General features: G+C 44.3%; 1 protein-coding gene across 4 annotated transcripts in view; it reads right to left on the bottom strand.

Moving 5' to 3' along the window:
• The window catches only part of TENM2 (teneurin transmembrane protein 2), a 984,758-nt gene that overhangs the window by 167,440 nt on the left and 800,079 nt on the right, over nt 1–17,239 (bottom strand). For all 4 annotated transcript variants that reach the window (XM_011947738.1, XM_011947740.1, XM_011947741.1 and 1 more), the window contains one exon: nt 8,076–8,271. In XM_011947738.1, the coding sequence (XP_011803128.1) occupies nt 8,076–8,271 (196 nt within the window). The remainder of the gene's footprint in view (nt 1–8,075; nt 8,272–17,239) is intronic.

Raw genomic sequence — 17,239 nt, 5'->3', positions numbered from 1 at the left:
CTGCTTTTTCCCCATCTTTGTGGTTTTATCTGCCTTTGGTCTTTGATGCTGGTGACATACTGATGGGGTTTTGGTGTGGGTGTCCTTTCTGTTTGCTAGTTTTCCTTCTAACAGTCAGGACCCTCAGTTGTAGGTCTGTTGGAGTTTGCTTGAGGACCACTCCAGACCCTGTTTGCCTGGGTATCAGTGGCGGAGGCTGCAGAAGATAGAATATCGCTGAAGAGCAAGTGCTGCTGTCTGATTCTTGCTCTGGAAGCTTCGTCTCAGGGGTGTACCCCACCGTGTGAGGTGTGAGGTGTCAGTCTGCACCTAGTGGAGGATGTCTCCCAGTTAGGCTACTCAGGGGTCAGGGACCCACATGAGCAGGCAGTCTGTCCATTCTCAGATCTCAGCCTCCATGCTGGGAGATGCACAGCTCTCTTCAAAGCTGTCAGACAGGGTCATTTAATAGTCATATTCTTTAAAAATTATTACCCCATCATCCTAATTTTTGTCCTAAAACAAAATATATTTAGACTTTCAGGTTCCAAATTACTAAGATGATGAAAAGGAAATATAAGCCACTATTCCCAAAATGTGATGTTGTATCACCCTTGGAGAGTTGGGGACTTTGACCTGGTGACATAGTATGAAAGGCTGTGAAGTCTAATTGTTCCTAATGAAGTTACCTGAGAGTGATAAAGGATGTGTTTCCTTTAAACCTGATTTCCCATTTACTCCCACTCTGGATTGAAACTCCGAATCATACCATTTTGTTTTCTTCCTACAGTGTTTCCTTTCTCAGCTCTCATCTTCCAGAACTACACTGTAGTTGGTTTCTGGCAGTGTGAGGAAAACTCAATGAGTATATTTGCTTTTTCAAAATCAGACAAAAGACTACAGACCCCATCAAGCCAGTTTCCTTAATGTGTAACAATAATTAACATTTCAGACGGAAACTCCTTGAGGTTGGCTGTGTAAATGTCGGCTGAGAAGCATCCAGGTGGCTACCTATTTGTTTCATTTATTCATCACTCATTCAAAAAGCATTAGGTGCTTTTGTGGATCAGCAAAACAGCAATTTCACAGGGTGCTGGGAGACCATTCTCCCTGGGTCTCTCATGTTTCTGAACATCTTGAGAGCACAGGCTTTGACTGCCTTAGTTCTGAACTATCTTTTCAAGGCTGTCTGTATTGGGAACAGCCTTGGGAGACAGCAATAGTGTCTCTCTTCTGAGTAAAGGGCAGGTTTACTTATCACCCAGTAGAGTAAAGACAATGTCTCCCTCTGGAACAAAGAATAAGCATGCTTACTGCCTATTCTAAGAGACTCGGGTTCAGTAAGCTCAGGGTTTTTCTCCTGCAATGCAACCCACGATATATACTGGCATCACCCAACCTGAGGGAGGCCCTGAGGAGTTACTCTGAGGGAACTGGGGCTTGGGGAACCAGAACATGTGCTGACACTCTGGATATTGCATTGCTCTGAGTAATAAAGTCCCTTATCTCTGACCCATGAGTCTCCTGTCTTCTGATGGCATCCATGAGACTGTGTCAGGCTAACGTGTTAGCTTGCAATTAGGGTAAGGTCTCAGATCTGTCACATTCTTACATAAGATTCAGTCTACTAACTGAGCACTTATATTATGCAAGGCACTATATAACAAGGCATTGGAGATACCACGGTGAAAAAGACAGATATAGTCTCCTCATATGCAAAGCCCTCATAAAGCTTTGCACAATAATAGAGAATATAAGCCAAAAAAAATCAAGCAAATTAAATAAGTAAAAATTACAATAAGTCCTTTGAAGAGAATAGGATACTGAGATGGAGTAATGGGAGGAAGCTACCTAAAGACAGTGTTCAGGGAGGGCCTCTCTACTCTATGCAGGTGACTCTGAAGGATGAGCTGAAACTAGCAAGCAAAGAGCTGAGGGAAGGGTATTCCAGGTCAGAGGAACAGCTTATGCAAAGGCTCTGGGGTAGGAAAGAGAGGAACTGAATCCAATATGGATGCAGGATAGCAAACAAGGGAGAGTGTGACATTAGTTGAGTTTGGAGAGATCCAGACAGGGAGACGGATCATCCAGGGACGTGTAGGCCAGCAGTCTCCAACCTTTTTGCCACCAGGGACTGGTTCCATGGAAGACAATTTTTCTACAGACTGGGGCTTGGGGATGGTTCCGGCATGATTCAAGCACATACATTTATTGTGTATTTTATTTCTATTATTATTACATTGTAATATATAATGAAATAACTATACAACTCACCATAATGTCGAATCAATGGGAGTCCTGAGCTTGTTTTTCTGCAACTAGGTGGTCCCATCTAGGGGTGATGGGAGACAGTGACGTATCATCAGGCTTTAGATTCTCATAAGGAGCACACAACCTAGATCCCTTGCATGCACAGTTCACAACAGGGTTTGCCCTCATATGATAATCTAATGCTGCTGCTGATCTGACAGGGGGCGGAGCTCAGGTGCTAATGCAAGCAATGAAGAGCAGCTATAAATAAAGATAAAGCTTCACTTGCTTGCCCACTGCTCCCCTCTTGCTCTGTGGCCCAGTTCCTAATGGGCCACAGACCTCATTGTGATCTGTACATGTGAGGGATCTGGGTTACATGCTCCTTATGAGAATGTAATGCCTGATGATCTATCACTGTCTCCCATAACCTCCAGATGGGATCATCCAGCTGCAGGAAAACAAGCTCAGGGCTTCCACCAATTCGACATTATGGTGAATACTGATCTGTGGCCCTAGGGTTGAAGACCCCTGCTATAGGTCATGTGGATGGCTTGGGTTCTATTCTGGAACTTCTGGGTATAAATGAAACATTTAAACAGAGGAACATCATTCTCCAGCTTGCATTTTTTGAAGTCATTCCTACGGTGAGGTAGAGATTGTTTCTCATTGAGCATCTGGGTCTGGGGATGGTTTGGTGGAAACTGACATTCCTGAGGTCAAGGCTCCCTGTTCTCAAAACTTATGTTTTTGGCAGTCAAGCAGCAAAGGTCCAGGGAGCTCTTTGCCACCACAATCCCATGGAAAAGGCCAGAGATCTTTGCACAGTTTCTTTGCTTGGCTGGAGGGTTTCACTTGAGGTATTTATCATTGTGTCTCAGCTCCTGGATGTCTTCCTCACTTTCCTCGATCTGGGCTTTGTACCACTTCCTCTTTGCTCTTGTAATTCTTATATATATCTAGCTTCTTCTTCTTTTTTTTTTTTTTTGAGATGGAGTCTCGCTCTGTTGCCCAGGCTGGAGTGCAGTGGCCAGATCTCGGCTCACTGCAAGCTCCGCCTCCCGGGTTCACGCCATTCTCCTGACTCGCCTCCAGAGTAGCTGGGACTACAGGCCCCCACCACCTCGCCTGGCTAGTTTTTTGTATTTTTTAGTAGAGACAGGGTTTCACCGTGTTCGCCAGGATGGTCTCGATCTCCTAACCTCATGATCCGCCTGTCTTGGCCTCCCAAAGTGCTGGGATTACAGGCTTTAGCCACTGCACCCGGCATATGTATCTATCTTCTCTCACCAAGCTCTCCATCTGAACTGTTCATCCAGGTATTTTCAATGCTTGGTATACAAGAGGTCCTTGGTAAAAAGTTGTCCAAGTGTGCTTATGTGTGTGTGTGTCTGTGTATGTCTATGTCTGTGTGTGTCTGGGTGTCTATGCCTATGTGTGTGTGTCTGTGTGTGTGTCTATGTCTATGTGTGTGTGTGTATATCTATGTGTGTGTGTCTGTGTGCCTGTGTATGTCTATGTGTTTGTGTGTCTGTGTATTTATATGTGTATGTCTGTGTGTATGTGTGTGTGTATGTGTGTATGTGTGTGTATGTTTCTATGTGTGTGTGTCTGTGTGTCTGTGTATGTCTATGTGTGTGTGTCTGTGTATGTCTGTGTATGTGTGTCTGTGTGTATGTGTGTGTCTGTGTTTGTGTGTACATGTGTGTCTGCGTGTGTGTGTCTGTGTGTCTGTGTATGTCTATGTGTGTGTGTGTGTCTGTGTGCATGCGTATGTCTATGTATGTGTATTTCTGTGTGTGTGTCTATGTCTCTCTGTGTGTGTCTGTGTATGTCTCTGTGTGTGTGTGGATCTGTGTATGTCTATGTGTTTGTGTGTCTGTGTGTATGTCTGTCTATGTGTGTGTGTCTGTGTATGTCTGTGTGTATCTGTGTATGTCTATGTGTGTGTGTGTATGTGTGTGTGTCTATGTATGTCTCTGTGTGTGTCTGTGTGTGTCCATGTGTGTGTGTCTGTGTGTCTGTGTATGTCTGTGTGTGTGTCTGTGTGTCTGTGTGTGTGTGTCTGTGTATGTGTGTATGTGTGTGTGTCTATGTATGTCTGTGTGTGTGTATGTGTGTCTATGTGTGTGTCTGTGTGTATGTGTGTGTGTGTCTGTGTGTGTGTCTGTGTATGACTATGTGTTTGTGTCTGTGTGTGTCTGTATGTCTGTGTGTGTGTCTATGTATGTCTGTGTGTGTGTGTATGTGTGTCTAGGTGTCTGTGTATGACTATGTGTGTGTGTCTATGTGTGTGTGTGTCTATGTGTGTCTGTGTGTGTGTGTCTGTGTATGTGTGTATGTGTGTGTGTCTATGTATGTCTGTGTGTGTGTATGTGTGTCTATGTGTGTGTCTGTGTGTATGTGTGTGTGTGTCTGTGTGTGTGTCTGTGTATGACTATGTGTTTGTGTCTGTGTGTGTCTGTATGTCTGTGTGTGTGTCTATGTATGTCTGTGTGTGTGTGTATGTGTGTCTAGGTGTCTGTGTATGACTATGTGTGTGTGTCTATGTGTGTGTGTGTCTATGTGTGTGTCTGTGTGTGTGTCTATGTATGTCTATGTGTGTGTGTCTCTGAGTGTGTTTGTATGTGTGTCTGTGTGTGTGTGTCTGCATGTGGGGGAGGAGAATCCTAAATAAACAGAAATTGTCATAAAGAGTATTTTTCATTTAACTTTCCCAACAACTCATATTGAAAGTATTTTGATATTTTCTGAGGGAAAAACAATGATGTGGCAAAGCTCAAATAAAAAGGAGCTCGCAATCCCCTTTCTCCAACACTCAGTTAAATATTTTTAGGATATTATCAGTTTTCCTTTTTGTTTACATTTTCTTGAGGAAGAAGTGGCCTCCAGAAGTGAGATCAAGCCCAGGAAATGGGATTTTACCTAAGTGGAGGCTAGCATCGTGCTTCCAGAAAGCTGTTCTATTGTCTCGAGAAGAAACTCATTTCTGAAAGCAGGCTGCTTCTCTCCAAAACACATCAAAAGACTTCCCCAAGTCAAAGGTATATTTAGTGTGATCGCTGGTTGACACCTGTCTGACATTTTCCTTCTGTTTCACATCACGGGGGTTTATAGCACTCCTGGCTGCTCTTGATGGAGAACGTTCTGATGATAGTTATGTGTGGGAGAACCTCTGAATCAAATAAAACACTGTTCTTTTCCCTGCATTTCAGGCCAATTACTATCATTGCTCCATCAAGATGTCTGCCCAACTATTAGGCCGATTACCTTTGACTTTCTCTTTGAGATACAGTCCAGACAAGAGAAATCCTCTTGGGAGAATTGCTATTCCCAGCTCTAACAGGCCAGGGTGGGTGATGGCCTGTGGGAAGGGAATTTCACTACCACAATGCCTGTGTCCATGTGAATAAAGGAGAAGGAGGACAGAAGCTGTCGTGAAATAATCTGAACCCCAGAAAATGTGCTAAGTTTAGAGGGAAAAGGATTTAGTTGGCTAGAATCCAAAGAAATCCAGTGGTTAAGAGCACAGGCTCTGGAAAGTATGAATCCTGATTTCACCTTTTCCTGGCTGTGTGTGACCTTGGGCAAGTTTTCTAACTGCATTCAGCCTTGGCTTCCTCAGTTGGAAAATGCAGAGAATTGTGATAGTGTTACCTCATGTGGCTACTCCATGGGTTGAGGAAGCAAGAGACACGAAGGCATAATACCGGGGCTAGCACACTGTTGACGCTCTATAAATGCATAGCTGTTCTTGTTGTTATGAACCACTTCTCTGAATTCTTGTAGACCCCAGCTGAGCCAGCTGCTGTGCAGGGTGTGTGCTGTCACATATGTGTCAAGCCTCTTGAGTTTAAACACAAAGCGACACAAAGGAAGTCATTTCTCATCATGTTCTTAAACTAAAGATTTAAAAAAATCTCAACATCTCAAGCTGGTTCCAAATTTGTTTCTAGTTTTTTCCTTTTGTGAGCTAGTCTCTACCCTATTACTTTTCTTCCCCATTGGTACCTAACCTAATTCTGGGTATTTTCCCTTTGTGGAACGCTTCTCCACTGACTTTCATTATACAAAGTTTATGACACGACTTTAGAGTAGGGGTTGGCAAACTTTGTCTGTAAAGGGACAGAGAGTAACGATTTAGGCTTTGTGGGCCATATGGTCTCCGCTGCAATGACTCAACTCTGCCGTGACAGTGGGAAAGCTGCCATAGACAATATGTAAACAGATGTATGGGGCTGTGCTCCAATAAAACTTTATTCAAAAAAACAGGCAGTGGGCCAGATTCAGCCCATGGGCTACAGTGGAGCCAACTCCTGCTTTGGAGCATTTGGCCAGCCTTGATAGGGTCAGCCTTCGCTTAGCAGAGGGAATAAGGATTGGTGTGAATCCCATGGTCAGTACCAAAACTCGATGTGATTTCACACCATTCTGAAGTGTGGCCACTGATGAAGAATTGCCACCTGAATTTCAGGATGGATTACACAGCTCTTTGAAGAATCAGGGAGCCCCTCAGGAAAATCCATGGGGCCAATAGAAAAGTTCTTAAAATGTAATCAACGGAAAAACAGCAATACTAGATGTATTCTTAAAGAAAAAAAATCAGATGTCACTTAGTGACCACCAACTCATGCCACACACGTTTTATTTGTCATGATACTCACATCACCCTCTACTTCTGGATATGGTCATTACCTTTTCACAGATGATGAAACTGAGGCTCAGAGAGATAAGTGAATTGCGCAGTTAACATGTGGGGAAGCAAATCTTGGATTTAATGCTGGAGCTACCAAGTCTTTCTTCAAGAAGCCACCCTGTGTGGGCTTCGCCAGTGAATCTTGAGATCTACAGCTAAAAGTTGTTGGGACACATGGTGTTGTACAAAGGCAGTGGACAAGACCTAGAAGCCCATGCCATTTCCACTGTTTCCACAGCCTGGGTCTTTGAGAGATTCAGCTTTCTGAATCTCAATTTATTCTTCTTTTAAATGGGTCTGTTAATGTCCCCTGATTCACAGAGGTTCTACCCAGGATCAATTATTATTGTCAGGGGGAAGATTAAAAATCCCAATAACGTAACTTTAATGAAAATATCTGCAGCTTCTTTGCTTGTTAACATACTTAGGGTTTGTTGTAGAAAAACTTTATGAAACCTTCCTCAAGCGAATGACCGTTTTAGAGCTTTTTATTGCATGTATAAGGACATTTTGGTTGAAACTTCGCTTTTCCCTTGGCAGCTAATAGAAGGCAGGGCTACCCTATGCCAAAATGATAAGTACTTAATTAAAACACTTTGAGATTTACCTACTTAAGAATGAAAACATGATTTTTAAATGTCTATATAATTTATCTGATTTAAAGTTTTAAAAAATCACTTTTTATTAATATTTTGAGGTTCCCTTAATTTTTAAGAAAAATTCCGAGCTGGTGTGAATTGCCAGTAGTTTCTCTACTATATGCTTAGAGATTTATATATTTATTTTATTTAATCCCCACAATGGCCCAATGAAGTGGGCATTCATGTTAGCTCTATTTTACTATGAGGAAACTGAGGCTTATCAAAGTCAAGTGATTTGCTTAGGTTTTGTGGTCAGGACTCAACCCAGGCAGTCTGACCTAAACTCTTAACCTCCATTTCATCCTTGGTGGCTCTTTCATGGTTTAAGCAGCATTTCCATTTAATCAGAGCTAGTTTCAGGTGTGTGACACTATAAGGCCTAAACAAAGGATCCTTGTTGGTTGTCATCTGTACTAGAAACTACCTTAGAAGATGTGTTTTCTGCAGAGAAGCCCAGAACATTTCCATCTTCCCTTCATGGTGTACCATCTCAGAGATCCCACACCTACCTAGGACAACAGTGTTGAAGGAAACCATCTCTTTGTCTTTTCCGTCATTGTAGAAGGCCAGATGCCACAGGCCCACATCCAGGTACTGCACAAACACGGCTTCGTTCTGAACCAAGGTCTGTATGCTCCGGCGTTCCCTGGGAGACTCAACCACACTCCACTTCTCCTTCCCGTCCAGACGTTCCATGAAGTCATACTGGGAAAAGAAGAGAGAGTACCATGTATGAGACAAGGTGCAGATGTGGTCCCATACGTGGCACCTTCCCCTCCTACCCATTTGTTAATGGAGAAAGACCTTTTTTGTAGCACATTTTGCTATGAACTTATTCAGGAAAACAAGAGCTGCAAAACGTGTAACAATGACAGTCATTATTTATTATGCTTCATAATGATCGCTACTATTAATACTTTCATTACTCTGAGTCACAATCTCTTATCTTCTGTCCTGAAATCCAAAGAGCTTTAACCCAAAGTTTTTCTTTTGTTTATATGTGTGTGTCGTGTGTGTGTGTGTGTGTGTGTGCGTGTGCGTGTGTGTGGTGGAGGGAGTGGTACACGCTGTTGCTCTAGTCCCCCTCTGTATTATATAATACAGAGGATATGCAAAGTATAACTTTTCCATAATCCTCCAAATTATGAATTCCAAAACATAATTGGTTCCCTGAGAGTTTCAGATAAATAATTATGAACGCATGTTACCAGCTACCATTTTATTGATCATTTACTAGGAGAAATGGCACAGCAGAATGGCCATGATGAGGGCTATGGAGCCTGAGAGAATCCTGAATGAGGTGTTTACTAGCTTCTCCTGTCTGTGCCTCAGTTTCCCTATTGGCAAAATGGAAAATAAGAGTATCTATGTTACGGGGTTGTTGTGAGGATTCAGATAATATTTAGAACAGTGCCTGGCACCCAGCAAACACAAAATACATGTTAGCCATCATGATCATTATCATCATTTTATTCAGTTCTTGAAGAAACCCTGATTTGGTACCTATCTTGGTATTATTTACATCCATATTTTACAGATAAGAAAGCTGAGGCTCAGAGAAGTCAAGCAACCTTTCCAAAGTCACACAGCTCCTAAGTGGCCAAGCAAGAATTTAGACAAAGATTGGCTTGGTGTTTATGTTCATGCCCTTATAGTGCCTGGCCTTGGATAAACCAGCAATTAAAGTTTAACTTTGCTTCAGTGGAAACCAGGTTCAGAATTGGAAGTGATTAATGAGAGACAGAGTGGTCAACTAAGGCTACCAGGATAAAGGGATGGGGAGGTCAAATGGGACCCAAGAGAGGCCTGTTCTAAATAATAGGTGAAATGCTGTAGCAGGCAAGTGGGAGCCATTGAAGTCCCTTGAGCAGTGACTGATGTGATGAAAGGGATGTTTTGAAGAATTAGTGTGTAGGAAGGATATGAGATATTCTAAAGGGTGAAAAACTGAAAGCAGGAGGACCAATTAGGAAGTGATTGCAGAAATCCAGGGGTGAGGTAAAATAGGGTTTGATTAGGACAGTGAATGAGAAGAGGGGAACAACTTTGGAGGAACATTTCTAAGGAAGAGGTGACAGGGCTTGACCATGGGCTGGACAGAGAGGATGAAGGAGAAGGCAAAGAGGACACCAATGTTTCTTACTTGTTGACAAGAAAATCGATAAAACCCCAGTAGAACTGGACTAATCTTGTGAGCTCTTGCAAAATCACTGCATAGAAAAGTCACTTGCATGCTGACTTCCAGAGAAACATTCAAAGTGTAGGTTTTAGCCAATGAAAACCACCACTGTAGGATTAAGCAGTCTCTCCACTTTCCCTTCCCTAAAAAGGTTTTTATGGGTTACAGACATCAACTATAACCCCTTTTACGAACTTCATAGAATGAAACTCCAGGAATCTCCTAATGTGCATTTCCCATCGTCAGAATCGCCAGTTTTTCCACCTGAAATGTGATCACTGAAAACAAAAGACTCTATAATCTTAAACACAAAGGCTTTGCCATCAGACACACCTGGGTTTGAATTCTGACTCTGTCACTTACTATTCTTTGATGTTGGGCACCTCTACATTTACCTTCTTCTTGGTTTTCATACCAGGGAATTAATCACACCTAACATTCAGGGAGGTTATAAGGATGACATGAGATAATGCTTAGGGCAGGGCCAGGAAGATAATAACCATTTTATTAAGTACCTAGGGACTATGAGTCACCTACTTGCAAATCATAATGATCATGACGAGCAGCGCATGGTTCTAGTTTCACACATGGGGCACTGGCGATGGCCACTGCTTAGAAGTTGAAATTTTCTCCATTTCTCAAGATATGAGTGTGTTTAGCTTCTCTCTACCCCATATCACATTGGTCCCAGCTGTCTTTGTGGGATAAAATAAATGATTTAAAGTGATATGACAAACCGATGCTGCTTTTGGAGACCTCTCTAACCAAAGCATTTGTTCCTTAGCAACCTCGAAAATGTCCAACTGCAAAGACCCATGTCTACAAATTGCTGTCAGCCAGAGGAATGGCTGTAACTTCCTTGGTGCCGAGGTGAGAAGGATCTACTTCATTTCGGGTCCAAGTAATCACCCCCATGAGGAAGAGTTTGGCTGAAGGTGATTACTTGTGTGGGGCCATTGCTCATTACTAATTTGAGCATTAGTCATCTCTTGCTGAACCGCCTGACCAGCCAAGGGACACGGAAATGGCTTAGGACTAGTGGCAGTGCTCACCGTCCAGCCCAGTAAATTACTCTAAGAAGAGGCATTTTTCAGGGGAAAGAGAAGACATCTATTTTGGTTGGCTCCTCAGAGTCCCCCCCAACAGAAGCACAGAGGGCAGTTTTCATTTAAGGAAGAATTGGCTAGCCAGGGGCTCTTGGAGAAGATATTGACTCTGATATGATATGGTGTTTGATGTGTCTCAATCCTGTGGCCCTTTATTGTGCTTTATTATCTTCAAAGCACTTCTTACCCCCTAAAATGATGTAATTTATTTTTATGTGTGTTGTCTTTCTACTCAGAAGAACATAAACTCCAGGAAGATAGGGGTTTCATCTGCAGGGTAGAGTGGTGAAGAGTGAGGACTTCAGAACTACTGCCCTTCTTCCTTCCCAGGACAGGCCAAATGATCCTCAAGATCATTTTCTTTCTTTCTCTCTTTCTCTCTCTCTTTCTTTCTTTCTTTCTCTATCTCTCTTTCTCTCTTTCTTTCTTGTCTTCCCTCCCTCCCTCCTTCCTTCCTTCCTTCCTTCCTTTCTTCCTTCCTTCCTTCTTCTTTTTTTGTTTTTTGGAGTCTCGCCCTGTTGCCCAGGCTGGAATGCAATGGCTTGATCTTGGCTCACTGCAACCTCCACCTCTTGGGTTCAAGCAATTTTCCTGTCTCAGGCTCCTGAGTAGCTGGGATTACAGGCACCTGCTACCACACCCGGGTAATGTGTTGTATCTTTAGTAGAGACGGGATTTCACTATGTTGGCCAGGCTGGTCTCGAACTCCTGACTTTGTGATCTGCCTGCCTTGGCCTCCCAAAGTGCTGGAACTATAGGCATGAGCCACCGTGCCTGGTCAAGATAATTTCTTACAGGACAACAGGACAGGATCGCCCAGGAAAAGATGGCAGCATCTTCTGTTGGTAAAATTCCACTCTATTATGTGTAGGGTGTTTGTTTATCACAATTTCCCAGGAGTTTCCCAGTTTATACCTCTTGTTTCTCCTTTCTATCTCAAAGTGCTCTAGAGTGTACATAGAGTCACTATACATAGATTAACATGTGTCAAGCAGCATCACACAGCATCATTCACTGCTGCTATAACTTGGGCAAGGGCTGGAGGCTAGAAATGCAGGGGGAGGATAAACTGAGCCAGCCATGGAGACTGCCTTCCAGGATAGGGAGCCTGGGAGCAAGTGAGAAGCTGGTTTGCAAGGAGGCCATCTGGTGTAGGGGAGCCTCTGCTCTCTAGGATTCCTAGGCTGCAGCCTGGCCAGCTTGCTTGGCAGACTGACTGTCACTAGAAGGAGGGCATTTTCCAAAAGCTCAGGCCCTGGCCAGAGTTTCCTTTTCATCCCTCAACACTGGGAATTAATAACTCAGGCTTAGTACTGGGGACATCTGGCTCCTCTGTTCTAGGACCTCACTGTGATCAATCTGGAACATGGGGATGCTTGGGGGACCAAACTGTGCCTTGTTGACTAAAGAGGTTACTCTGTAGCACGTCCTACCCATTAGGTCTGCAGAAACTCTGGAAGGGGTTTAGGAGGCACATGAGCAAATCCCAATAGAAGGATGTGTCTGTGCATGGGCTGGCTGCCGGAGGAAGTTTGTCTCCCAAAGCCGCTTGTGTCTCTTGCAGCCACCCAGAGGGTGATAGCACAATAACCCAAAGTAAACACCACTTCTCCCCGCCCAGTTCTCTCCTTTTCCCTGGCCTCTGAAAAATAACCCACTTTGGCATGCAATGTGAGGGCTGTGCCTTTGAGTCATCAGTCATACCCCAAAGTGGCATGAAAATGCAACTTTTACGAGAGCTCGAGAGGCAAAGAAATAAACCACAGCAAATATTTGACTGATCCAATTATAAATCTCCCCACTTCTTGGCAGACACCGAGGAGGAATGGTAATTAAGATAACTTAGTGGGTTTCCAGAGGAGCGGGAGGAGAGCAGCAGAGCCTGGACCGTGGAGCGGGGGCTGTTACTTTCCCAGAAGGGAAGGCAGCCACAGGCAGGGAGCGGGCAGCCCAGAGATTCTTCTAGAAACCACACTGATACACACTTGCCAGAGAGGGCAAGGTTAAAGACAGACTCATTGCCCTTCAGAGGATGTTATTACTGGGTCCAGGACCCCCCCAAAAGGGGGGATGACTTCATTGCTATTTGGAACGTTTTCTTGCTGAGGGTCAACGCGAACGGGAAAAGCAATAAATGCTGACATTTCCCGGGGAAGCCTGCCACTCCCCTCGCTCTGCACTGGCAGCTTCGCCCGCCTCCTGACTACGTCTGATGTTGATTCTACCTCAGATGGCAGGGCACGCTCAGCAGTTGGTGGGATGCAGGGGAGCGGCACGTGTGAGCTAGGGCTGCTTGAAGCCACATGACCACAGGGTCTCTGGTCTCATCCCAGCGACGGCGGGAACGACTTAGCTGCGGTGGGTCGCTCACTCATGGGGGCCTGTTCATCTCTTTCTGCCTCCAGCCAGGCCTGTGGCAAAGTGCGCCTGGCTGATTCCTCATTAAAGCTCAGCACAATTTCTTTGCTCTCCTTCAAAGGGGCTGAGTGCTCAGGGAAGGGGGAGGAATGACAGCATGCTCCAGTGGGGGCTGGCTTCCCTGAGTGTGGCCTTGCCTGTCTTTTTCAGGACTCCCTACTCAGTTCCTACTTACAGTATCTGAGTCACTTAACTAAATGCAACAGGCCCAGCTGCAGGCACCACTGCTTGGGCCACTATGAGAACCAGCCCCTGAGCTTCCAGACAGGAAACAGCATCTGCATTTCCAGACTGTAGCAGCTCATCATGTCAGGCTCCACAGGCAAGAATCAAGCAGATGGAAGCTAGAGAGGAACCAAACAGGGTTCCCTAAAATCAGCAGCTGGGGAGAATTCATCTTACAAGGGCAGAATTCTTGATTCTTTCATTACATGTCCTCTTGCAGCAGCAGCAAAAGTAATAATAAAAAATAAGAGCCTATTTTTGCCTGAGCACTTGCTAGATGCCAGGCATAATAGCAAATGCTGATGTGTGTTACTGCATTCCATCCTCCCCAAAACCCTAGTCTCATCTCGGAAGAGAACAGTGGTTTCTAGAGAAGTTAACGAATGGATCCAGTGCCATTGAGCTTGGTTGGTGGCCAAGCAAGGATTTGAAGCTGGATTTGCATGAATTTTAACAATTATGGGGGACAGATCCATCTTTTCCAAGAACCTAGTTGTAGCTGCCAGCATATCTGGTGGCTGGCCTGGTTTGTAAGTCCCCTCACGATACCACTGAGCGGATGAGAAGGAGGAAGGAAGAGCTTAGCAGTGCTAGGGTCAGACCTGGGCAGAGCAGGCTGGCCTGAGGACAGGGAGACATCCCACTGGGGCAGAGAAAAAAGGGTGCCTGGAAAGGTCTGGATGGCTTTCCTGGGTGTTGGCTGTACTTGGTCCGTAAGTGGCTTTGGGAGCCGGCCCCTTCCCAATTCCCTAAACACCATTCTACCTGTATGTTTTCCAGTCACACTGCTCTTCTCTCTGTTCCTGGAAGATGCCAAGCTCATCCCAGCCTCAGGGCCTTTGCACCAGCCATTCCCTCTGCCTGGCCTATTCTTTCTCCTGATCTCTTCTCATTAATCCTGCCTTTGCCTAAATATCATGACCTGAGAAAGGGCTTCCCTGACTACCCCTTCTGAAATACCTCTATCAAAATGTAAATCAAAACCACAATGAGTTACCATCTCGCACAAGTCAAAATGGCTATCATTAAAAAGTCAAAAAACAACATGCTGGCATGGCTGTGAAGAAAAGCAAACACTTACACACTGTTGATGGGAATGTGAATTAATTCAGCCACTGTGGAAAACAGTTTGGAAATTTCTCGAGTAAATTAAAACAGAGTTACCATTCAACCCAGTAATCCTATTACTGGGTATCCAAAAGAAAACAAATTGTTCTACCAAAAAGACACATGCACTCATATGTTCATTGCAGCACTATTCACGATAGTAAAGATGGGATCAACCTAGGTGCCTACCAATGGTAGATAAAAAAAAGGGGTACATATACACCCTGGAATACTATGCAGTCATAAAGAATGAAATCATATTCTTTTCAGCAACATGGATGTAGTTGGAGGCCATGATTCTAAGCAAATAAATATAGGAACAGAAGACCAAACATGACATATTCTCACTTATAAGTGGGAGCTAAGCATTGGGTACTCACAGAAATAAAGATGGAACAATAGACACTGGGGACTACTAGAGAGGTCAGAGAGGGAGGGGGCAAGGGCTGAAAAACTATTAAAATTTTCACTGTTGGGTAACCACTGAGTGCTATGTTCACTACCTGAGTGATGGGATCATTTGCATCCCAAAACTTAGCATCATGCAACATATCCAGGTAACAAACTTGCTTATGTACCTCCGAGTCTAAAAAGAAAGTTGAAATTATTTTTTTTAAAAACCTCTATTACTTCTTCTTGTTTCCATCCTCAGCAAAATCTCATGATTCTTTGAAAAAAAAAACTTGCCACTAATTTATAATTAATCTTCCTCCTTTTGGATATGAACTTCCTCCAACACTTAAGAGTGGGAGACTTGTTGCTGGAGTTCCAAGATAGCCAAATAGGAACAGCTCCAGTCTACAGCTCCCAGCGTGAGCATCACGGAAGATGGATGATTTCTGCATTTCCAACTGAGGTACCAGGTTCATCTCACTGGGGCTTGTTGGACAGTGGGTGCAGCCCATAGAGTGTGAACTGAAGTAGGGCAAGGCATTGCCTCACCTAGGAAGCTCAAGAGGTCGGGGAATTCCCTTTCTTAGCCAAGGGAAGCCATGACAGATGGTACCTGGAAAATTGGGACACCCCCACCCTAATACTGTGCTTTTCCAATGGTCTTAGCAAATGGCACACCAGGAGATTATATCCTGAGCCTGGTTCAGAGGGTCCCATGCCCACAGAGCCTCGCTCACTGTGAGCACAGCAGTCTGAGATCAAACAGGAAGGCAGCAGTGAGGCTGGGGGAGGGGTGTACACCATTGCTGAGGCTTGAGTAGGTAAACAAATTGGCTGGGAAGCTCGAACTGGGTGGAGCCCACCGCAGCTTAAGGAGGCCTGCCTGCCTCTGTAGACTCCACCTCTGGGGACAGGGCATAGCTGAACAAAAGGCAGCAGAAACTTCTGCAGACTTAAACATCCTTGTCTGACAGCTTTGAAGAGAGTAGTGGTTCTCCCAGCATGGAGTTTGAGATCTGAGAAAGGACAGACTGCCTCCTCAAGTGGGTCCCTGACCCCTGAGTAGCCCAACTGGGAGACATCTCCCAGTAGGGGCCGACTGACACCTCATATAGCCAGGTGCCCCTCTGAGATGAAGCTTCCAGAGGAAAGATCAGGCAGCAACATTTGCCATTCTGCAATATTTGCTGTTCTGCAGCCTCCACTGGTGACACCCAGGCAAACAGGGTCTGGAGTGGACCTCCAACAAACTCCAACAGACCTGCAGCAGAGGGTCCTGCCTGTTAGAAGGAAAACTAACAAACGGAAAGGACATCCACACCAAAACCCCATCTGTATGTCACCATCATCAAAGACCAAAGGTAGAGAGAACCACAAAGATGAGGAGAAACCAGAGCAGAAAAGCTGAAAATTCTAAAAATCAGAGTGCCTCTTCTCCTCCAAAGGAATGCAGCTCCTCGCCAGAAATGGAACAAAGCTGGACAGAGAATGACTTTGATGAGCTGAGAGAAGAAGGCTTCAGATGATTGGTAATAACAAACTTCTCCGAGCTAAAGGAGGATGTTTGAACCCATTGCAAAGAAGCTAAAAACCTTGAAAAAAGATTAGACAAATGGCTAACTAGAATAAACAGCATAGAAAAGACCTTAAATGACTTGATGGAGCTGAAAACCATTGGGCGAGAACCACATGACACATGCACAAACTTCAGTAGCCGATTCAATCAAGTGGAAGGAAGGGTATCAGTGATTGAAGATCAAATGAATGAAAAGAAGTGAGAAGAGAAGTTTAGAGAAAAAACAGTAAAAAGAAATGAACAAAGCCTCCAATAAATATGGGACTATGTGAAAAGACCAAATCTATGTCTGATTGGTGTACCTGAAAGTGACAGGGAGAATGGAGCCAAGTTGCAAAACACTCTTCAGGATATTATCCAGGAGAACTTCTCTAACCTAGCAAGGCAGGCCAACATTCAAATTCAGGAAATACAGAGAACACCACAAAGATACTCCTCAAGAAGAGCAACTCCAAAATATATAATTGTCAGATTCACTAAAGTTGAAATGAAGGAAAAAATATTAAGGGCAGCCAGAGAGAAAGGTTGGGTTACCCATAAAGGGAAGCCCATCAGACTAACAGCAGATTTCTCAGCAGAAACTCTACAAACCAGAAGAGAGTGGCGGCCAATATTCAACACTCTTAAAGAAAAGAATTTTCAGCCCAAAATTTCATATCCAGCCAAACT

This window comes from Colobus angolensis, unplaced genomic scaffold (assembly GCF_000951035.1).
Source record: "Colobus angolensis palliatus isolate OR3802 unplaced genomic scaffold, Cang.pa_1.0 Scaffold27, whole genome shotgun sequence".
Lineage (NCBI taxonomy): Eukaryota > Metazoa > Chordata > Mammalia > Primates > Cercopithecidae > Colobus > Colobus angolensis.
The sequence above is the reverse complement of the archived record's forward strand: the minus strand, read 5'-3'. Positions and strand labels throughout refer to the sequence as shown.